Source organism: Palaemon carinicauda, chromosome 29, assembly GCF_036898095.1.
Source record: "Palaemon carinicauda isolate YSFRI2023 chromosome 29, ASM3689809v2, whole genome shotgun sequence".
NCBI lineage: Eukaryota > Metazoa > Arthropoda > Malacostraca > Decapoda > Palaemonidae > Palaemon > Palaemon carinicauda.
The window spans coordinates 48615011-48639792 of NC_090753.1; the positions used below are offsets into that span (position 1 = coordinate 48615011).

General features: G+C 40.8%; 1 protein-coding gene across 3 annotated transcripts in view; it reads left to right on the forward strand.

Annotated features, from left to right (window-relative positions):
* Positions 1–24782, forward strand: part of LOC137622183 (ubiquinone biosynthesis protein COQ9-B, mitochondrial-like) — a 96739-nt gene that overhangs the window by 10092 nt on the left and 61865 nt on the right. The window contains exon 2 of one of the 3 annotated variants that reach the window (XM_068352620.1): positions 11817–15967. The exons of the other annotated variants lie outside the window; for them this stretch is intronic. Within the exon in view, the coding sequence (XP_068208721.1) occupies positions 11958–13787 (1830 nt within the window). The 5' untranslated portion in view covers positions 11817–11957 and the 3' untranslated portion in view covers positions 13788–15967. Of the gene's footprint in view, positions 1–11816; positions 15968–24782 lie in introns of those variants that run through there. 3 annotated transcript variants of the gene reach the window in all.

A 24782-nucleotide genomic window follows, 5' to 3' on the forward strand; every position in this document is an offset into this window, starting at 1 on the left:
GAGGTGTCAGAGTCCTCTGGGACTGTCATTCCACCCTTTGATTTTACGTGTAGAAGCTACACTACGAGGCAGGCTGCTCCTCCTGCTGCCAACAAGGAGCAGGTTGCAAAGCATTCTTGCAAGCTGCTTCGTAGTTGGATTACTGGATAAGATCAGTTGGATATCTCTTTGGCAACGAAGATTTCTCTCCTGAGCAGAAAAGGGAGGCAGTGTCTACCATTTTGCTTTCTGGTACTGGGCATTGGAGTTCCTGACACATAACATGGTTAACCAGTGGTCCAACTGGATTCTGAAACCGCGTGACTCCGTTGTTTCATGATTCCAAAAGCATGTGCCAAGGAGAGAAGTGCTCTAGCATCGCAACATGGTGATGGAGGGTCTTTCCCTCTTTTACGTGAAAGATGGGAGGATGCCCACAGTACAGGTGGCAAAAGTGGGATACCACGTCCCGTTCACTCTCTCACTGCTTCCTTGACTCGTTATCCAGTGATGTTATGTTCCTATGTGAAGAGATCCACGAAGGAACAGGCCCCTCAGTCCAAATCCAGACCATGCAAGAGGAGGACGCTCTCCAATAGGTCCTAGATGGGTCTCCATTATTTTATAGTCTACTCTTTCTTGTAGAAAAGATGTCTGGAGGCTGGAGTCTAGTCATCAATCTCTCTGTCCTGAATGAGTTTGTCCAACAAACTCCCATTCAAGATGGAGATGGTACACATGCAATCAGGCTGTTAGACCAAAAAATTTCATAATTATACAGGACCTGAAAGATGTATACTGCCAGACCCCAATCCATCCACCATCAAGGAAGTACCTGTACCCAAGATTCATCCTGAACGAAAGAATAACAATATTAGTTTCAGGTGTTGTGTTACAGCCTGTCCACAGAGTCGTAGGTGTTCACAAGGATCTTCCCCCTAGTGTCAACCTGGGTTCACAAGAACAGGATTCATCTATTATGTTATCTAGACAATTGGTTGATTCTAGCAGATTCAGGAGAGACCCTGAAGACCTTCTAGTCTCAACACAATGACCCCCGAACCATCAGCTTCTGGTGGGGCTAGAGCAAAAGAGAGATCTGAGTTGGTTGGTACTAGATCAACCTCCTTAAGGGAAAAGATTTTCTCTCTCCTCCCCCCCCCAAAAAAAAAAAAACTGCTCGGTGTCGGTAGTGAAAGGTTAGCGCTCAGCCTTGTGCCTCCCCTTGAGACTGAATGGAGTTGACAATTCCTCTTCAATGGAACTACGAAGTTTCAAGAGTACCTGCTCTCAGACCTTGGATTGTAATCCGCATACTGCAATTCCTGAAAAGAACACGTTACAAACCGCTGTATCAGTCATCAGACCATGACTTGACGGTCAAGACTTTTCCTTCTCGACTTGGCCTTTACTAAGAATCAACGAGTCGCATGGTCTTTCTTACAGCATCGCTCATTCAAGGGAATGGAGTAGGTAACACTCAACTTCGTCCCTGAGTTTGCTGCCAAGACTCAAAATCCGGCTGTAGCGGATCCTAGATTCAGGCCCTTCCAGATTGAGTCTGTATTGTAACCGATGACCCAGACCAATTGTTACTTTGCACTGTGAGGGGTCTCAGGACTTATCTCAAATAAATTGCAGGAGCTCGCCCATATGTCAACAAACTGTTAGTGAGTACGGGTAGGGTCGAGAGGAGAGTCACAACGAATAAGATCTCTTCTTGGATTCAACATGTCATATATCGTGCCTTGAATCCAGACTCTCCTCCACTAGGTTGTAGACCCCAAAAATCACGATTTGTTCCGTAACTGGAATACAAACTAATGCTATTTATAGGAGTATTACTTTCGACGAAGCTGAAAGGATGAGCCATTAGAATTTAGCAAGGGTTAACTATCCATCCGTTAGTTAGCGGGGGGGTGGGGGGGGGGGGGGTTAGCTAGCTGCTCCTCACTCGTACTCCTGTGACTGAGCCTCACTTTGCTTTCAGCTCGGATGGAGTACGGGTGTCACCGCTCTTCTTCCTCTCCATTTGGGACTGCCATTAACTGTTTTTGTTTTTTCTTTTCAGTGTGTGTGCTATGTTTCTTCTACAGCCATGCGGACTTGTACTGGATCAGAGGGCTACATCTGTGGGAAGTTTATGTCTGCTGTGGAGACGGATCCAAACAGCCTTTATCCCGTCTGCAGAGGACAACGCTGCAACATAGATAAATATAATGAGTGCCGGGAGTGGTCTGCCTCCCAGTTCAAAGGTATGGGCGTACTGTAGATGGAAGAAGAAGTCTAAGCAGGATTCTTCTCCTTCGAAGGCTGCTTCGAAGCAAAAAAGACTCAAGGCTTCCCCCTAAGTCTCCTGACCTTCCTCCAAAGCTCCTACTCGGATGGCTTCCTCCGAGGGCCAGACGTGTAGTAGCGTAGGCCATTTAACTCCTGGCCAACCTCAGTCCTCGTGAGATGGTGTTGCCTCCCCTAATGGGGTTGCCCCGTCTCTCCCCCCAAGCAAGGCCGTGTTTCTCCCTTATTGCAGATGTGGCTGTCGTTGGGTTTGCCCGGTGCTCCTTCCAAGGAGGCGTTGCTGCGGATCTTCAGCTTGCGTCAGCGTCAGACGTCTACCTCTTGTCCGTTGTCGACGTTGTTTCGGAGAGCTCGTCTGGTACCCTGCCAGCTGCTCCTATGGCTGCGTCTTCTTCTCCACCTTCCACCACCGAGGTCTACGCTCCTTCCCATAATGAATGTCTTTTGGGGGGGTTGAGCAAGTCCGAGGCACGTCTCTATGACGAGTGTTTCCCTTTCCAGTAAAGGGTATCACATAGAGACTCCTCTTCGGAGGCCTGCTGACTGTCAGCTTGCTGATCCCACGCTCGTACATCTTCGTGTCGCCGCCCGAAGACCTCGCCGTGTCTGTCCTCCACTTCGCCTTCAGGGTGCTCCTGCTCCCTCGGCCAAGAGACGTCTCTTCACTTCTTCGATCCTCAGTCTTTTTCTTCGAAAGAAGCTGTCCAGCCTGACTCTTCTGGTTACTGACCATTGCCTCCGTCCCCAATCTCGTCTCAACATTCTCCGTCACACCAGGCTTCTGCTCGACGCTCACCTGCTCAACTGTCTCGACATCAACTGGCAGAGTTTGAATCGCCTGGCCGTCGTGGAAAACTCACTGCTCTTCAACGATCAACATCTCGTGTACTGCCTACACATTCGGTTACTTGTGAATCGCCTACGCATTCAATTTCTTGTCAAGCGCCTGCTATGTGAGAATCGCAGACAACTCGAGTCTCTCCTGCTCGCCCACCACCTCAGAAATTGCCTGCTCGTCAGCAATCGCAAACCGACAGCGTTCACCACACCGATCACACGTGTCACGGAGACCATCTCCATCTTGGGAATCGCTCATCCGTCACTAAACTAGCCAGCGTTCTGTCGTAACTCAGAGCTTTCCCAAACCATCGCGTCTCTCTTCTACGGAACGCTTTCGCCTACCAGTGCGTGAATCGTTTCAACGTGAATCATCATACATCCGTCAGCCTTCACACCCAGCTATCCGTGATTCGCCTACTCGAGGATCGTCGACACTCTGATCAGCCTCTCGTGTGGCGGTAACGATCGATCCCGCTTTATTGCGGTACTGCTCGTCGATGCGAAGACACACTCCCTCTCATCAATCATTGAGTTATCGGCCTTCACATCAGCAATCACCAACGCCTCTTGAGCCGAGGTTTTTCGACGTTCTCCAAGACGTCAGCGGCCGTGACGTCACATCTTCATGCGAGCGAGGATCACCAGCTGCAGCCACCAAAGGCAGTGGTAATAGCCTCTAGGAAAGGTAAGGTGGTTAACGATCGTTCGCCGCCCCATTCCCCTCCCCCCAAATGCATAACAGAGCGATAGCCGGAGAAAGAGGAAGGGGGCATGTTTCAGGGTTTTTGAATTCCGAAACTTCCTGCGCACAGAAGGGAAACATCTACAGCTCCTAAGCCTTCAGCGTTGGGAATGGAGATGCCGCGGAATGAATGAATGAATGATTTAAAGTTTTCAGGCATCCTGCCAAGAAGGACCCTTCAACCTCTATCCCTTCAGGGGATCTTTCGGACAGTGCTTCGATGAGCAAGCAGCCATGGTTCAGCGCCTTGGTCAGAGCTAGTCTAGTTCCCAACGATCGCCTCAGGATTCAATCTCTCCAGTAACGTCTGAAGTCCAACTGGAATCAGGTGTTCGATTCCCCGAACACACTGATTCCCATAGGATCAGAGGAAAAGACGGATCTGGAATGGTAGTTGGCAGACGGGAATCTGCTGAAGGGTGTCGATCTTCTCGTCCCTCCTCCCGATTTGATGCTGTTTTCAGACGCATCAAAAGAAGGGTTGGGGGCCTACGTGCTCCACCACACTGCCTCAGGCCTTTGGTCAAAGTCTGAAAAGTACCTTCGCATAAATCTCCTAGTTCCTGGCGTGTCACTCGGTGGTGGTGATGAGCGACATCACCACGCTAGTGGCTTACATCAAGAAGCAAGGAGATACTTTTTTGCAGCCCCTATCCCATCTAGCAGTAGAGATACTGAGATGGGCAGAAGTCCACTCGTTCTCACTACCAGCTCGCTTCATTCCAGGGGAGAAGAATGTGCTCGCCGACAATCTGAGCAGAACATCACATATAGTGGGTTCCGAATGGTCTTTGGATTATCTAGTAGCCTACAAAGTCCTGACTTTGTGGGGTTCTCCGACTGTGGACCTGTTCGCAACGGCCCTGAACTTCAGACTCCCATTGTACTGCTCCTCAGCCCCAGATACCAAGGCTCTCTGGCAAGATGCATTCCAACAACGGTGGGACAACATCGACGTATACGCACTCCCACCGTTTTGTCTGATGAGAAGAGTACTCAACAAGACCAGAACATCGGTCAATCTTTCAATGACCCTCATAGCTCACTATGGCATCACGCAGACTGGTTCCCAGATCTTCTGCTGCTCCTGACGGAGCCACCCAGAGAACTTCCTCCAAGACTCAGTCTACTCAGATAACCACATGTCAACATCTACCACAAGGCAGTAGCTTCGCTACGACTTCACACCTGGAGACTATCCAGCATCTTTTCACTCAAGATGATTTTCGCAATAGGTTGCAAAAAGGATGTCTGGACAGCTGCGAAGGTCATCAGCCTCAGTTTACCAGGCGAAGTGGAAAGTCTTCTGTGGTTGGTTTCTTGGAAAGGGTCTCGATACACTTGGTGCCACTATTCCAGTAATAGCGGAGTTTCTTGTGTATTTGGGGGAAGAAATGCGCCTTTCAGTTTCAATGGTTAAAGGCTGTCGCTCAGCCTTAAGTCTCGCCTATAAACTGAAAGGAGTGGACATTTCCTCATCCCTAGAACTTTCCCTCATCCCTAGAACTTTCCCTCATCCCTAGAACTTTCCCTCCTCATACAAAGTTATGAACTTACCTGTCCTCAGTCGGAAGTGAGACCTCCCCCATGGAACGTGGGTCGAGTTCTTCGGTCCCTAAAAAGACCTCCGTACGAACCATTACGCCAGGCAACAGATCGCCACCTGATTTGAAAGACGGTGTTCCTGCTTACCTTGCCCTTGGCCAAACGAGTTGGCTAACTTCACGGTCTCTTATATGACATCGCCCATTCAAAGAAATGGGGAGAGGTAAGCTTCAGCTTCGTCCCCGAATTTGTTGTAAAGACTCAGAATCTGAGGGTTTCGGATCCTACATTCGAATCTTTCTGGATAACGAGTCTCCTCTCTGTAACTGATGACCCAGATCATCTGTTTCTATGCCCAGTAAGGTGTTTGAGGCGCTACCTCAAGAGAACAGCAGCAGCTCGGCCCAGAGTGCCCTCGCTCTTTGTCAGCATGGGCAGAAACAAGAGGAGGACCATAAAGAATGCAATCTCCGCATGGATTCGCAGGGTCATCGACCTTGTCCTGAATCCCGATCCTCCTCCAGCACATTATCCCAGAGCTCATGATATCGGGGTGTAGCTACGTCCTTGGCCTTCAAAAAGAACTAATCTGTGACGCAGGTATTGCAAGCGGGTGTGTGGAAACGGCAAACTACGTTCACTGCTCACTACCTGCAAGACGTGACACACAGGAACCTCGAAACATTTTCTATCGGTCCTTTGGTGGCTGCACAACAGCTGGTTTAGTACCTCAAGCTCCTTACTGGACAAGTAACAGAAGGTTGAGGGCATTGGTTACCCGGGTTTTAGTCTGAGTGAATGAAAAGGAATGTCTGGCTCTTTTCCTTTCTTCATCCTCCCCTCTCTTGGGGAATTCAGCATCCTGGGTCTTCTGCACAAGCTGACCTCAAACCTCTGCAGGTAAACCATTGCTCCCTTGTGTAACCTAGCATTGTTTCAATACTGTTGCGTCCCCATACCCTGGTGAGGTGGTATTGGGAATGTCTCCGTCTCTTCGGTTATTTCCTACAAGACTCGTAATAACTTTTACCTTGACAGTTACATTGCTAGTATATCACCACACACAGCTTGTGTAGGCCGCAGACCATGCTTAGCAGGTTTAGCGAGGTATTAGGGTCTCCTTATTTGTGCACAAAACCCTGCACAATAGGGAGTACCCCTAGGTAAAGCAAAAAGCCAGATTGGCAGGGACATCCACCCCCCTAATGGGTGACTCACCCCTATAAATAGCATTTGTTTGTATTCCCAGTTACAGAACAAATGACAGAATTTGGAGGTAATTTGTATTTTTCCTAACAATACATACCTTACCTATTTATACATACTTGCCCGCCAACCCTGTCTCCCATCGAAGTCCTATCTCTAAGCAAAGTAAGGTGTGTAGCTAACTAACCCCCGCTATAATCCTTGCTAAATTCTAATGGCTCGTCCTTTCAGCTTCGCCAACAGTAACACCCCTATAAATAGCTAAGGTTTGTATCGTTAAGAAAAATACAAATTACCTGCGAATTTGTTATGTTACTACAGTCAAACCTCTCTATGAAAGAATCTGCTTACGAAATTTTCACTCTGCGAAACGAGATGCGAAGAATTTGACGACTTGCATCACGAAAAATGTTTTGGACAACGAAAGGAGGTAGAGTGTAAGAGCCCAACCATGTCCGAGACTGATTTTGAAATTCGCGTGCCGTCAGCCCGTAAACTTGCTACCATCCTCTCGCGCTCTCATTGCTTATCTCCCTACTCGGATGCTAGTTACCACCATGAGATCCTGCTCTCCTATTGGTCAGCATCTACTGTACTGTATTATTGGTCAGCATCTACTGTACTGCATCCCATCATGCATCTGCATATTGGCATTCCTATGTCTTTTTTGTTTCAGCAGCAGTATTGTACGCATTGACTTAGTGTTTGCGATTTTGCTTTCATAACAATTGTTCTGTATCGTGTGTGATATTACGTTACATCATTAGCCATGGGTCCTAAGAAAGTCGCTGATGTCAAGGGAAAGAAGAGGATGATACTTTCCATGGAGATGAAGATGGAAATAATCAGGAAATACGAGGCTGGCATGCGGTTAAGTGTGCACGCGAAGGAATATGGCCGAAATCCGTTTACGATAGGAACGATCCTGAAGCAGAAGGAAGCTATCAAAGCAGCAACGTCTTCTTCTGAGGGCGTGACTGTTTTCTCCAGAAAGAGGAGCCACATCCACGATGAGACGGAGAGACTGCTGCTTGTCTGGATGAAGGACATAGAAATGGCTGGAGACATTATCAAGGAAGCGATAATCTGCTAGAAAGCCAGCGCCATTTTCAGTGATCTCGTGCATGTTCAGGCCGAAGCTGACGCAGGAGAAGGAACATCGAAGCAGGAAGCCCAAGAGTTCAAGGCTTTTCATGGGTGGTTTGAAAAATTTAAGAGACGCTCAGGCCTTCATTCGTTGGTCCGTCATGGGGAGGCTGTCGGTGGGGATTGCAAGGTAAAACCCCTGCTGGTGTATCACTCCGATAATCCTTGAGCCTTCAAGACCCACAAAGTCGCTAAGGAAAATCTTCACGTGTTGTGGAGGGCTAATGGAAAAGCCTGAGTAACAAGACAGTTGTTCATCAAGTGGATAAATATTTGTTTCGGCCCGATTGTGAAAATATTTGGAAGAGAAGTGCCTCCCTATGAAATGTCTGCTGGTGCTGGACAATGCCCATGGACCAGCAAGTGATTTCAAAGTTTAAGAAGCTTTATACGAAATATCTCTTCAAGACATGTTTCAAAATCATTGAGAGCACAAACCTCACCGTTCGTCAATTTTGTAAGGAGCATTTTGATATTGTCATATGCCTCAAAATCATCGATCAAGCTTGGCAGAAGGTTTCGAGGCACACCTTGAACTCTGCTTGAAAGAAGCTGTGGCCTGATGCCGTCTCCGCATGAGATTTCCAGGGCTTCCACGCAGACCAACCTGAAGCCGATTCCAAAAAGGTTGACGATCCTGAACCTGTTGCTCAATCTGAAGTTGCCGAGATCATTACACTCGAGAGGTCCATGGGTCTGGAATTTGATTAGGCCGACATTATTGATGAGCTTATAGAGAAACACCAAAAGGAACTTACGATGGATGACCTGAAGGAGTTTGAGGCCATGCGAGTGAACGTCGTTCAGGATGAGTACAGCTGGGGGAAGAAGGACGACCCACTGACAACGGCAGAAATTGAGGAGGGTCTAGATGGCTACTTTAAAATGGTGGCTCTCATAGAAAAGACACACCCAGAAAAAATTCTCACAGGTTGTGCACTTGAGTACTGTAATGAAGTTTGCCTGAGTCATGTCAGGAAAATTTTAAGAAGCAGGCAGAAACAAGCTTCTTTTGACAATCATTTTAAAAAGAGGCCTTCGGTAGAAGCAGACCCAGTGCCAGCAAAAAAATGAAAGAAATGTGGCAGTGATGAAAATACGTAGTAAAATTAAATTTAGAAAATACAAAACAAAGTAAGAAAAAAAAATAGAAAAAGGGAAAAAAAGAAATTTTAAGTCAATCGTAAAGTTAAGCGTTAATATTTCCCGCCATTTGTAAATGTGTTTCCTAACATTTAGTGTTAATGTTTTCTGTCATTTATACATCTGTTTTGTAAAGTTAAGTGTTTACGTTTTCTGCCACTTGTTAAAGTTTTCCGCCATTTTTCATCCTCCTCGACCGCCCTGACACTTCGCCCTCGGACATTGCCTCACTCCAAAGGTAAGGTTCCACATTTTTGTTACTGTATCTTTACTGTTTGCTCTAATTAAACACTTCTTTTATTATTAAATGATCAAAACTTTTCATATATTTAGTACTGTTTAGTGGTGTGTATCCTTTTTATAATCATTTAATGTGGTGTTTTTGTGGGGTCTCGAACAAATTAGGCTATTTACATGTAAAAGGCGACTCACAAGATGAAAAAAATCACTTTGCGTAAACCATTACGGAATCAATTAATTTTGTGTTGTGAAGAACTACTGTATATGTGTACTGTACCATAGTCTTACCGTGTACAGTACTTAGTACGTGAGTGTACATGTACTGTACACTTATTGAAATGTGTTCATACAGTAATACTGTACAATACTTCTACTGAGATAGAAACCCAGTAAAAACAGTATTTGGGATTACATTGGAAGTGTGTTAGTCTACTGCACATGGGCAATGCTCAGTGAGTTAGCTGGTTAGAAGTTAACCCACAGGAAGCAAGTATTGACGTATTCTCGCTTTTTGTGCCTGTCTCAGTTACCCTGAGAAAAGCAAGGGCTTGTAATTTTTCCTTCATGGATCCAATTTAGTGTTTTTTATATAATTTTTCTCTTCCTTTCTCCATTTGATCTGTTGCTCGGAGGCATTTCTAGATATTTAAAGCCCAAATATGAATAAATGTACAGTAGACTACTGTATAAGAAAATAAAAACCTTAAATTGTGTTAGCTTAGAAATTTGTTTATCATTACTGACAATGTAACTTGCCCATTTCATGACAACAGAAGTGGTAAATGTAAAGCAACAGTTTACTGTACTGTTACTAATACTACCGCATCTCCACCTCCTAGCAGCGTCAATGACCTTCGTTGTCAGGATGCCAGAAAACTTCAAATCAATCAAACAATCCTCTTCCTCCTACTACTGCCACTATAGTCCATTTCTTTTAGCGATGCATGTTTGCACCGACTCGCAGCGGTGCCCTTTTAGCTCGGAAAAGTTTCCGGATCGCTGATTGGTTGGACAAGATAATTCTAACCAATCAGTGATCAGGAAGCTTTTCCGAGCTAAAAGGGCACCGCCGCGAGTCGGTACAAATATGCATCGCTAAAAGAAATGGACTATAGTCAAGCTTCAATCCTAGTAGGGTGACCAGAATACCACAAGACACTGGCCCCAATTGTGAAAATAGTGCAGAATATAAAAAAGTCCAGCAAAGATTAACTACTTGAGAAAACTGAAAAAGAATATGAAATAAAAGCAATACATGTAAGAAAGAAAAAGCAAGATGAAACCAATAAACTGAAAGAAGATTCAAGTAAGCCATCTCAACAGAAAAGACGTTGCACAAGTTTAAACTTCTAAAGCTCCAATGATCTAGTTGTCCCATTTAATGAACATCCATCTTAATTTGTTTATGCTTAACTCCCTTAAGGCTGTATACTAGTGAAGAGTTACTTCAAATGACAAATTATATATATATATATATATATATATATATATATATATATATATATACATATCCTGAATTCTTCGAGCGACAACATCTGATAATCCTCTAAACCTTAACTTAGTTTTAGACAAGAATACAAGAATCAGGAGGTACTTTGAAAATCTTATTTGTATGGCTATTGCAATACACAAATAAGCCTCAGCCAATATTTTTTTTCAACTAATTTAAAACACAGTTAGCTTGTTCCATATGTAACATTTCTCTTGCATTACAGTATTTAGGTTGAAGAATGCAATTATATTCCAGGAGGCATATAAATAGTATGAGAGAAAACTTAATCATGTGAATGAGCCTTTACATTATATTTTATTATGCAATTCACCTCTCAGTGCATGTTGTTCATTAATCTCTCTATCCCCTTTCACCATTGGATAACCTCAAATGGAATCTGTTTTGGTATTAAAGTTAGGAATACAGATAGTGGTATACTAAAATAGTGCCAAGGACATTTTGTTGAAAAAACAGGTATGCATACGTTATTCTTTTATATTTAATGCCCTATCAAATACAGTATACTCTGACCAGGGTCATTCACATTATTACAGTAGATGAACAGAAAGAAGTTTAACTGGATATTATTTAATTGTACATTAGTTGATAAATTTTGGAATTCCTGCTCTCATTAAAGAGTGATGCACTGATGCCCAACTGCAAAACTATGTTCATATAAGCCTGGAGAGTTATTTGCCAAATTCCTTCAACTGTTGGATAGTGAAGCATGAAAGGTATTAGGTTGATTCCCACCTAATTAGTAGTTTCGTATAAGTGAGTAATTGTACATTGCAGTGACTGAAGCTTTTACTGGAATGCCCTCTTCTGAGCCCTTGAAAGTAGCAATTTACAAAGTTTGGTTTAACTAGTGGCATCATTCATGTCCAAGAGAATTAGTGAATTCTGTCCAGCAGCATGGAAATACTCGCTGGATAGAATGACATTTTCCTTTTCTTTTATTGAAGTAGCTTGGCACAAGACTAAACATGCCTCTGTAGTCTTTAAAGCATAAGTAAAATAAGAGTTTTGCATTTATGGTTTTTGGGCATTGTAATTTTTAAAATTGATATTTTTAACTTTTTTGTATTGCTTATTAAGTGACATAAATTAGGCTGTGTTGTAAAAAGATCATTACAAACATGGGGTCACATGAAACTGAAGTTGTCTTTTACCCCTTGATTCCAGGTTGAAGGATAGCTGAGTTAAGGAAGAATATTTGCATCATACTGGAATTAAATGTACAGTACTGTACTGTAAGCTGTTATCAACCTTTACTAACCAATTACAGTTGGAAAATTTGACCATAACCTAGTGAAAGTGTTCGCAATGAATGGCATCAGTGGAATAAAAGTTGTTCAAGGAAGTTCCCAAGAGGACCTTGAATCTATACTATGGAACAAACTGAGAAACGAAAGGTACGCTGAAGCACTGGATGAGGTCAAGGATGAAAAATATCACCAGTATCTCGTACATAACAGCTTGGAATTGGTACCAGTTGTGTTAAAATATCTACTTGAGGATCCTCCAGTGGAAGGAGAGAAGTGTGTCGAAGACATCCTCATGTATATTGCTTCTGTTGCTAATGGAAAAGAAGCCTTGATTGTGTTTTTAGAAGAACTTGAAATGAATCGCTGTGAATCATATTTTAGGGTGCTCTTACAGCCAATGAAGACTTTGCTGTTGCGAGAAGTGACTGAGAAGACGCGCTCTGTTATGTTTTCATGGGTGTTTAACACGCTTTACTCGCATGTCGTAACCCTGGATTTACCAAAAAATTTCAACTTGGAAGGAGAGGAGAGAAAATTGCTAGATCTCCATCCAGAGGTGCAAGCATTAACCAGAACACTCCAATGGCTTACAGATTTTTATGCTGTGTTTTATGAGAAAGTTATATCTGGAGAGTTGACCTGGGGAGGTAAGGTTAAGAATTCTAGGCATTACCTCGCTTTTTTCCTCCTGCAGCTTTTCGACAGGCCTCTCACTTATCTCGATGTGTACTGTGCAGAAGGTGAAGTGGAGAATTCATTGTACCGCACTTGTCAGAAACTCGCTAGTATGATTGCTCACCTCTATGGAAATTCTTTCAGCCTCTTTGCTCACATTTCTTGGAATAAATCCAAAACAGTTTTAGCTTCTGATGATAAAAGTGTAAACAGCACAGAAGACAGTGAAGAACTTGATATTAAAGATGGTGATGTAGAAAATGAAGGCAAAGAATCAACAGAAAAATCAGATGGAAATGAAAAAGAGTCTGTTTCTCAATTGTCATTAGCTTGTTATTTTTACTGTATACTTAGCCAAGATATGGCAAGTGATTTTGTTCCTTTTGTATATTCTCATCAGTTTGTATTTCTGAATTGTCTACCTCTGATTTGTCATTTATTAGAACTAACAGATGATATTGCTATTCACAAAGCCCTAATGTTATCCAAAGCATTATTGAATAAAATTGCAGAGTTTTCATTACCAAATGAATGTTTAGAAGCTAAAGCACACTCTTCATTTCCACAGCTTCTGATAAGAGTCATGACATATTCTGATAATTTTGAACTAAGAAAAACAGCCCTAGACATATTCCGGCCTTACCTCAGGAAATTTGAACGGACTGGTAGAAGGAATTTGTTGAAATGTCTCCTTGTGTCAGTGAAACATGCCGGTGTATTAAGTGTAGTAATTCATGAATTAAAAGAAAATGTCTCGCAGTGTCTTAATGAAGAAGTGATGGACACAAACTTTTGTGGCAAAAATTTGGAGCAACTCATTTTACTTGCATGCTTCCTACCAGATGGTGAAACAACAGATTTACTAGAGTGGAGTGATGGTATAATGGCAGCTCTCAATTTTTTGATTTTCCTATTCGTACGAGATAAAGAGAATAGGACTTGTGTGAAGAAGGTAGTTCCAGTTTTGCAAGACGACTTTTTGGCAAAACTTCGGAAAGGCCTGGAGCTCTCTCGTGCTCACTATGAGCTGAAGTTACGCGAATTAGTGACCCCTGGGAAGAGGAGGCAAAAACCAGAGATGTCTGTTGCTGTCAAAGGTGTGATGCTGCCAAACATGCCCCCAGACCAAGAGGAAAAAGTTCTGAAAACAGCCCTGTGCTCGTTTGACATGATGCAGTGCGTCTTAGCAAGAGTTGACCAAGTGGTCCATTGATATACATAAATAATCTATGATGTAATAGCATTCTAAATACAATATTGTTTATTGTAAAAATCAGGCTTCAACATTTCAAGTTAGGTGTATTTTATAACTAGGCAAAAAAATATGTGCATAGAATAAGCTTTTTGGTGACATTGATATTACAATACAGTACTGTATATGCAATCTGATAAATTCCAGAAGTTAATTGATTTTGTAACGGCTATGACTTTTTTGTTTGCTTTTTTACTTAGCAAACATCCAATGTATTAACCATCAAGTTTAATCTTATACAGTAGTTATATTACTGTACTTGTAGACCGCACAGCACCTACTAAAAAATGGGCATTTCCTTTGTCATAACCATTTTTTTCATCAATATATGTTACCCGTTTCAAACTTACTTTTTGTAATGAATATACTTTTGAATAAAATATATTTATCCTGAATTTTTGAAATATATCACTGTATTCATCTTGGTTATTGGTGGAGTTGCACTTTAGGAAAACTTATTGATTACATTTAGCATATCTTTCTGATGGCATTTTTAAAAAGGAAAGATAATTTTAAAAATCCAGTCTGTTAGAAAATTAGTAAAGGAAATTTAATACCAATTTTTGTAACACTTATATGATTGTCTTTCATAAAGATAATGAGTATCTCATTTAGAGCTGTTGCTGTCTGAATACTGGTTTTGTATTCATTACAAATAATCTAGTTAAAGAAAGAATGCTGATTACACCAAACATTCCATCAGTGATTTGTTGAATTTTGATGTCATGATGAAATTGGAAACTTTTAAATTGAAAAAGGTTATCAAGCAAGAGCAATGGGGAACCCTAATCATCACCCTCACTCACAGATGTCTTATTCAAATCCAAAATATAAGTGAAAATCAAGACTTAACGTAATCACCCTACTCGCCAAAAGACAAACAATCAAACTGAAGTGAATATGTTAACCATGCTGGGAGTAGTTATCATTTGCTTATACTGCAGAAATTAAAAGTTGCGCCCACCCTTCTGCTCCCTCTCCTCCATATGCATATGATACTCTGTTGAAGCTTTATTTATAAGATTGAGCCACAAACAGCCTTTGTTTCAATGCTAACTTATTTCTTATTCATACACTTTAGGACAGAATGGTCTTATGGATAAAAATCCTTACATCTATCTAAACATAAATTATTCTGCTATCATATGTGGATCAATGACAAATCAATCTGTAGAGGAAAAAGAAAATCTTGTTCGGATAGGGTATCTTGAGCATCTATGGTTTTTTAGGCTTTTGGTAGTTAACTGGATTATCCTTTGTGTAATTTAATCCAAATGCAATGGAGCTGTTGGGTTTTAGAAGAGGGCAATCTACTATGAATAATTAGTTTGTTAGAATAAAATTTTTATTGAGTTCTGTTTTATCATCTAGCAAACAGTATCCTAAGTAAAGGACCCCTGTACTTTCCTGTTTGCGAGAGATTGTAAAGGGTATTCTCAATTCTTCCCAACCCAGTAATTACACAAGGAATAAGGTCTATCTTGTAGAGTTGTTACTCACACCTTTGTTTCTTCCCAAGCAGACAGATTCAGGAATCTCTCCCCATTATATCTTAATTAGAAGGTAGTGCCCATGTTGTTCAGCCTCCCATTTTCATGTTCTCAAATTTCCAATTAGATCCAGTCCAAAGCTTGACCCCAGGCACCTCTTGGAGTACCTCTTGTTATCTTAAAGTAATTTTCACCACATCAGAACCCTAGCAGCTCAGCTCGTCTTTTACTTAGGATATATTTTGGCTTTTTTCAAAGTGGTGTTTGTAATGGAACAAATTCAAACTTTTAATTTATTTTGAAGTAAAAACCAGCTTCCCTAATTAGATTGTCATCGTCCAACTGCTTAAAGAATGTATCAGTTGACTACCAGACTTAAGAACCATAGAAATGAACAATTTGAGCCACCCAAAGTATGTGCTGCTCGCTGATAGGTACTGTTAGCTTCTGTAATATGACTTTTAAGGGAAAAAGGAAATTTGCCTTTTTTTCTTTTATATTGTTCCACCTCAAGGTGTGAATTGTGCTAGGTAATGATCAAAGCAATAGGAGGGTAGCAAGCAAGGTCTCCCCCTCCTTCAGAAACCAACTCCCTTGCTTTTTTATGCTGTCTGTATGTGATGAAATTAAAATCACTTTCAAGGAGCCCCAGTGGAGTTTTTGTTAACCTTAGTGCTGTATTTAGCTTTGTGCTAAAATTTGAAAAAAGCTGTGGAGTCCTTCCTGTATTAGTGATAGAGGATATCAAATGCAGTAGGTACTGTATATCAAAGATGAGGTTAAGTTATTCCTTGTGCATTAGTTTGCTTCCTAAGATGAGGCCAAGTTATTTCTTGTAGTTTGGTTTCCAAGAGAAGGCCAAATCATTTCTTTTAATTTGGTTTTCAAAGTGAGGACACGTAATTTCGTGTAGTTTATTTGCTGTCCAGATGTGTCACTGGGAGCAATTAAAACTACAGGGTGTATGAGTAATTAAAACTACAGGGTATATGTTAACTTCATTTGTTTACCGAGGTATTCATTTCTATCAGACTCCTACAACCATGGTTGGTCAATAGTCAAAATTATAAAATTTTTATGTAAAAAGGTAAATCCTGTAAAAGTGTCTTCTTAAGTCAATATCTTTATAGGGGCTATTATTGATGTCAGATATCTTTGTAGTCAAGCTATCATGCCTTGTTGATTTCCTTTGAGTTAAGACCAGAGCTACAGATTTGTTTAAGTTACATTGTTGAGAATACTGTATATTTATTAATCTAAAAGTCTTCACTTTTAAGAGTAAACTTCAACCTCTGTACTATGGTTAAGACATATGTTACCTCTAGATCTTATAATGTTAGGTATGTTAAAATGCTTGTATAGCAGCTGGAAACAGGCTGAAGATCAACAAAAATTTAGAGCTGACCTGCCGTGTGAATCAGTACCAATAGACAAATAAGCTAGAATCTTTGTATACGATTGAAAAGCCATAACAAGCATGTAAAACAATCAAAATTTGTCTACAAAACATAGGATTTTGTAAAAATTTCATATGCTGAAGTGAATATTGAAGGCTTCTCCCACAGTAGTGATGTTAAAATGTTAAAGAAAAATTGGTAACATGCAAAATATTGTAACATAAAAGCTGATCATCCTGGATCAACTGTAGATCGTAAAAAATGTCTTTGGTCATCAAGTAGAGTCATTACTATTTTGGGGCATCATAGACCACAGCATAGATCTAACATCAAGGACTTTGAATATATGATCAGTCATTTTCCTCTCTGAAAACAACCCAATTAAGCAGTCTAAGTAAGACAGCAGAGAACAAGAACTTGACTTGCTGGACTTCCTGTTACTTCTCAAAAGGACAGAGTTACTGTTGTCCCAAAAATACAAGAGCTACTTTGGTGGATAGAGAAGTGGACTTTACTTTTAAGGGACTCCTCCCTTGCAAGTGAAGTAGTGCTGTCAGTACACTTCGCATGGTGCAATATAGGCATTACTCGAGTCTTTGTAGCGTCACTTAGCTGCAATTACTTTCTAGTCTTCTTTATCTCTGTTCAAGTTTCCTCTCTCTCATCTTGCCATCCAGCCTCCCAACTTTTACTTCTTAATGCAACTATGTCATCAGTGGCAAATAAAGAAAATCTTCCACATAATCTACATGAAATTAGTGTGTTCCTTGTAGAACTTTACAGCTTTTAAAATATCATATTAAGAATCATGCAGCAACTTGAATGTTGAGTACAATATGTGACAGCAGTTGCAGGCCCTAGAAATAAACATGGAACTTGGTCTCAAAATGTCTTAGTAAGTATCAATAGATGATAGCCTTTGAATGGTCTTTCAAGGGCATTGTTTGTAATTATCTTTTTCATCATACAGACTTGTTTAAAAGTTGGGAAAAATAGCAGACTTTTGCCTGTGCCTTGATATGACAAATTTGTGTAGGTAATTTGTATTTATCCCTAATACAAACCTGGAGTTATTTATCATGGATATTCTTTCGGCAAAGCTGGAAGGTAGCCAGTTAGACTTTTTGGTGCGAGGTGGCAACCCTACCCAGACGCTGGGTAGGGGGTGGCTAGGGGTACCAACCACCCGTATATACACTCATGGAACGGTGAACTAGTCACTTTTTCTTTGCTGGCAGGACTTATTGGGGGACAGGTGATGGTGGGGCAATTTATATAAATAACTCCAGGTTTGTATTAGTTAGGGAAAAATACATATTATCTATGAAATTGTCATTTGTTCACCAAACTAACAAACCTTAGGTTAGTTATCGTGGATGACTCACCCTTAGGTGGGTGGATAAGTCCAACCGCTGGCATACTGTAGTCATTGACCTGGGTTTGCCTAGTACAGTATTAGACTGTAATTCGAGGGAAGCCTTGCCACCTCGCTTATCAATACAAAAGAGAATGACAACGGCCTGAGCAAATGGATGCGAGATATAGCATATGAACGTCTATGTAAGAGAATGTTCTAAACAGGAATCTTACACATAAAATATAGACGTTTCCCAATGTTTACCTCATGGGAAGTATTGGGGACGTGTATGAGTATATTAACAAATTATACTAGGCTACACAAGGGAAAAGGTTATTACCTGCAGTAATTGAAGCCAGCTTGCAGTGGGACTCATGGTCCTGTACCCCAAGAGAGGGGGAAGACGAACAAAGAAAAAGGCCAGACATACTTTCATTCATCAAAGACTTAACTCAAGTACCCAGTGCCTTCAATCTTGATCATTCTTTTTCTACTCTATCCTTTGCTCTTGGTCCCTAGTGTCATTCTCTAGGACAGATCTTACCAGATATATACTCTGACCTAACTGTCTGCCTTCTTACATTATATGATTCCATAGAAATATGAAGCCCCTTCATAACCACACTTATGATCCAGAATGCCCTCCATGAGAGAGCCTTCTAATATGGATGATAAATGCTTTGGATCAACCACATAGTTATTAAAATCTTCATAAGTAATTCATGGAATGGATATTAAAAACTTTCAATATAATTTTTTCAGTGGTCCTCAAAGATGGGTTATTCCATCACATGTTCCTCCAAATTGGAATTGTCTTTTTGGACTTCTAAAATCTCAGGTGTTCCTTTAAGAGCTTTGAAAATAGCTGTCCACTAGGATTGTCTAGCCAAAATATCTTTTCAGCATTTTCGTTCCTGAAATTGCTCAGGCAAATGGGACAAATTCCCCTTTTTAATTTTGTAGCCGATTTCGTCTCATTCGCCTCTTTCCCATCCATTTTCACTGTACCAGGCCTGACTGACAGACAGGAATCACTTTTATTCCTAGGCAATATACTTTTGAACTCCATTTTGCATGGGCAGCCTGGTATAAAAGACCCCTTAACCTTCTGACCTAATAAAAGTTATTGTAAAGGTTTACTCTAATTCCAAGTGGATTTTATTCATATGGAAAAGAAGGTTGTAAGATTTATGTTAATAAATTAATCAATACTCCTAACTCATTATGGAATGAAGTAGGTTAGTAAACTTTGCTGGTTGTCTTCTCAGATGAGAACTAATTTCTGGAAGCCTGTTGGGGAACAAAAAACATCAAAAAGTTCTTGTGTGAGTAAAATTTCACTAATCTAACTGGAGAAATTATATAATTCGGAATAATGTCTCATATTAACTACACAAAAATCTCATATCCTATTTACTACACTCTGCCTTGAATAATTTTAGGCGTGATTCTTGACAGCAAATTTACTTTTGAGAAACATATAAGGTCTGTGTCTTCTTCAATTGCACAAAAAATTGGCTTATTGAGAAAGTCTTTTAAGATATTCGGTGATCAATCTATTCTGAAGAAGTGTTTTAATTCTTTTATTCTACCTTGTTTTGAGTATTGTTCTCCTGTCTGGTCTTCAGCTGCTGATTCTCATCTTAATTTGTTGGACAGAAACTTACGGTCTATTAAATTTCTTATTCCTGATCTAGATATTAATCTCTGGCACCGTCGATCAATTAGTTCATTATGCATGTTGCATAAGATTTTTCATAACTCTGACCATCCTTTACATTCAGATCTCCCTGGACAATTCTATCCTGTTCGTAATACTAGGCAGGCAGTTAATTCTAATAGCCAGGCCTTCTCCATCATAAGACTCAATACTACGCAGTACTCTAGAAGTTTTATTCCAGCTGTTACCAAGTTGTGGAATGATCTTCCTAATCGGGTTGTTGAATCAGTAGAACTTCAAAAGTTCAAAGTTGGAGCAAATGCTTTTTTGTTGACCAGACGGACATGAGTCTTTTTATAGTTTATATATGACATTTTTGTTGTTGACGTTGTTAATAGTTTATATATGATATATCTCTTTTGACATTACTTTTTTTAGAATGATTTATTGTTAATTTGTTCTCTTCAGTTATTTATTTCCTTATTTCCTTTCCTCACTGGGCTATTTTTCCCTATTGGAGCCCCTGGGCTTATAGCATCTTGCTTTTCCAATTAGGGTTGTAGCTTGGATAGTAATAATAATAATAATAATAATAGCCAACTTGAGCTATTTACGGGTTAAGATCACCAGAGTCGTTCTCTGTGGTGCGAAGCCCTCACACTCAAGATGTTAACAATTGGCATTAGTTAACTCAGCAAGTTAAAGCAGCTGAATGGTGATATGAATTGATGGTGTTGGGAGGAAATCAATAGGAAGGGCTGTAAGTAAGAAATTATAAGTAGAATATGTTACAGTAATATGTTGGAATACAGTAACCTCTAATCAATTACATATATTGCAGTTGGGGCTGTTGAATCTTGGAAAAATATGGCTATACTGTTGTGAATTTGTAGCACAAAGTCGGTTCAAGGTGTGGTAGATTCTGAAATTTCCATGAGTGCGGCACTGCCAGTTTGACCCCCAATCATCAAATTATTGGATGGGAAATAATTCTGTTAATCTGATAACTGATGGTCAAAGTGGCAGTGACACACTTGAAAATTCCAGAATCTACACCTTGAACCAAATACACTAAAGCATGCATGACTAATCTTCTGTGTTATTCTTCTCTAACCTTGAAAAGTATATGCCTTATTTTTTGAATGACATTTCAAATCAGTGAAATCCATAACATGCAAAGAAGCAGAAAAAACTGCAGTATACAGTGTTACTGTTTGGCATGAATAAAACATGTTTTGAAAATACACCCATACAGTCCTACAGCACTATATATAGTGAACAAAATTTATGAGTTGGGACGGTTGTCATGATAACCAAAATACAATTGAGTATTGAATTTACAATTGGATTGTTTTCGACCAAATCCAGTTGTAAGGCATAAATACACTCATACTACTATAAAGTTGAATGAACAGAATGCCTGATATAGGACAGTTATCATGGTATCCAAACCAGTTATTCTTAGGTTTGTATTCTACTAAGACTACAGTAGTAGTAAAGCATATTAAATATCCACCAGCATTAATTTGTAAAAGATAGGGTAGCGATTGTATGCCACTAATCATCTCTAATTACACTTTTTTTTTTTTGTCTGAATACTTAACACTATCAAACAAAATATACAATTCTCCCCTCCATCTCTATCCCATAGAATTTGATGACGTTAGCCTAAAAACCACACCCATTGTGCTGAGATTGGCAGACATTTTCCCAATGTTTACTAAACTGAAAATAATATATAATTATAAAATTTCTCATATTCAATTGAAAGATGATGCAATTATTTATAATTCATTTAAATAGAGTTAATAGGTAATGACCAAATGTAGATGTATTGAAAGCGTTGGGCCACATGAATCTACAGAGTAATTTAACCTAGCCATTTTCTAGGCTATCAAACCTCAAATGAAGATCTAGTACAGTTATGCAGTCGCTTATGTAAATAATTGTGATGGATCAAACAAGGTAAGACTAGTTGATTCAATGTCTTTCAGGCTGAATACACAATTTCTGGAATCTCTTAACTGATCAATAAGCAGCGTTCAACTCTTCCCAAGCTCACAGTGTGTGCCTGGCAACAAGCCATAATATTGAATATATTTGACCTTACAGTAGGATACCGTAGATCAGTGGTGTTGTTGGCAACTTTTTTCTGTTTTGGCATCTTAATCCAGCAATCAGTCAGTATTACGCCATTTTCTCCTACAAAAACAAACTTTTATCCTTCAAAATATTGGAACATGTTTTCACCGAAACTGGAATGACCGTTGAATTTGTTAACAAGGTAGTAAATGATAGATGGGGAGTGCACTTTTCTCTTCCCACCTGTTGGAAGTTCTTCACTTTTATCTTTGAAAGAGTACAGACATTTTTTTCCCCTTATCAAAAATTTTCATCTCTTTTCTTGCAGGAAGTGAATGCTGACTTTATATGTGAATTATGGATGCGAAACAAGAAAATTTGTACTTGCCGGGGAAAGGGTGGACGTTGCAACTGGTTTATGGCTAAACTCTCTCTGTACTTCTTCTACGAGACAGTATTATTCAAAATCATCAGAGTATGCCAAATGTAGATTGTGGCATCCTGTGCAGTGGCAGGTTTATTTCTTGAAGGGGAGGAAGAGAGCAAAGCCTTCTCCGGGGTTTGTCTTGGCAACGCATAAGAATACACCGTAGAAGTCTTTCACCACTTTCATTCTTTTATAGTGTGTCTGCTGCTTTTGAGCATACACCGCTGACTCGTATTCTTGGAAAGTATGTTTCAGGAACAAGGCATCCTCGGATCTATGTTTGCGTGCTTTTCATGTTCTGGTGACATGTGGGGTTCCCCAGTGTTCATTGCACCTCATCAGAAATTGGAAGCTTTTCTCCCATTACCATGCAGACCACGGATGATGAATTTGAGCTGAGGAAGTCTGAAACCTCATTAGCTACCCATTGAGATAATACCGCTAGAGAGATATGGGGTCCTATGACTGGCCAGACAGTACTACATTGGATCCTTCTCTCTGGTTACGGTTCTTTTTCCCTTTGCCTACACCCACATCGAATAGTTTGGCCTATTCTTTACATATTCTCCTCTATCCTCATACACCTGACAACAGTGAGATTATCAAACAATTCTTCTTCACCCAAGGGGTTAGTGCACTGTAATTGTTCAGTAACCACTTTCCTCTTGGTGGTAAGGGTAGAAGGGACTCTTTAGCTATGGTAAGCAACTCTTCTAGAAGGACACTCCAAAATCAAGCCATTGTTCTCTAATCTTGGGTTGTGCCATAGCCTCTGTTCCATAGTCTTCCACTGTCTTGGGTTAGAGTTCTCTTGCTTGAGGGTACACTCAGGCACATTATTCTATCTTATTTCTCTTCCTCTTGTTCTGTTAAAGTTTTTATAGTTTATATAGGATATTCATTGTAATGTTACTGTTCTTAAAATATTTTATCTTAACTTATTTCCTTTTCTCACTGGGCTATTATCCCTATTGGAGCTCCTTCTACTTTTCCAACTACGGTTGTAGCTTAGCAATTAATAATAATAATAATAATAATAATAATAGGTCTGTCAGGTATGCTGTTAAGGGTTAATCTGTGACACTAGTGCTAGTGCTAGCAAGAAAAGCTTTCTGGATTTTATGGGTGCCACACTTACATTTGGATCTAAATCAGCTCTGGGGCTGAATGTGTGTGTTGTCCCAGTGCCAGGTGATACTTCTTACATTACCCCTAACCTGATCACCTCAGTGTGTGCCATCTCTATCCATGTGCCGATGGTTTCGAGGCTCATAACTTCCCTTTCCCTTTATGCCTATGTGTTGCAAGCCCCTATGCTTGTAGCTACTACCATCTTCCTCATGATAGTACTCTCCGATGTTGTGGTACCTGTTGGAGCAACCAGTGTGGTTTCTCCCTTCAGGGGAGTATCATCGTCATTTGTGGCTCAAATCTCAACTTCTCTGTTTGCAGAGCCTGAGGTGCAGGTTAGAAAGAAAAAGAAATATGCACATGCTTCTTCCTCCTTCCACTTCTCTAACTTATTTCCTTTTCCTCCTCTTCAATATCCAACTTTTATTCTGACGCGTCGTCTTCTTGGAGGAAGGTACACAGCCATTTCTGAGCTCGGTGCTAAAAGTCTTTTCAGCCACCTTTCTTCGCTGGAAAAGCTAGAAGTTCACAGGTACCTCCACCAGTGATCTTTTCAGTGATGTTTGAAGGATCACTGGTCAGCCTTCAAGGATCTCCCTTTCCTTCCTATTCCAGTGAGGCAGGAGGCTTTGGAGGATTTAACCTGGTGGCTGGATGAGGAAAACCTCACCCGGGGATCAACTCTACCATTCCGCTTCCGGACATGCAGCTATTCTGAAATGCATCGGAAGAGTTGGGTGAAATGCGTCGGAAGAGTGGGGCACACACCTGAACCTCTTGGTTGTCTCAAAGGTGTGATCAGAAGAAATGCATTTGCACATCAACGACCTGGAAATACTAGCAACATTTACATACAGTGCTGCAAGCATTCCAAGAATGTTCGAGGAGGCACTTGGTAGATGAGCGACAACACCACCATAATGGCTTACATCAACTAGCATGGGGACACAATTTCACATCCTCTCTGCGAGCTGATGAAGCAGATGCAAGTCTTGGTGGCATTCCATGCCTAAGTTTGTTGCCAGGTGCATTCCAGGCAAGAGGTATGTGCTACTTGACACGCACACTATTGCTGGGGAGCAGGGTGTAAGGTAGGAGTGGTCCCTACATTCTTGTGTAACAGAGAGGCTTCTTAATCTGTTGGGTTCTTTGGGGATCAACCTGTCTGCCACACGGCTAAACACTAAGCTCCCCATGTTTTTCTTCCCTATTCCAGACATAGGCTGTGTTCGATGATGCCTTTCAACACCCAGGGAATTACCTGGCCATGTAGTCCTTTCCTCTGTCCAGCCTGGAGTCAGGCTGATCATCGTGGCTCCCATATGGCCACATGCCGAGTGGTAGTGTATCCTGATCTGTTACCCCTACTAGTTGAGGTCCTGAGAGAACTACACAAACGGTCCAAACTCCAA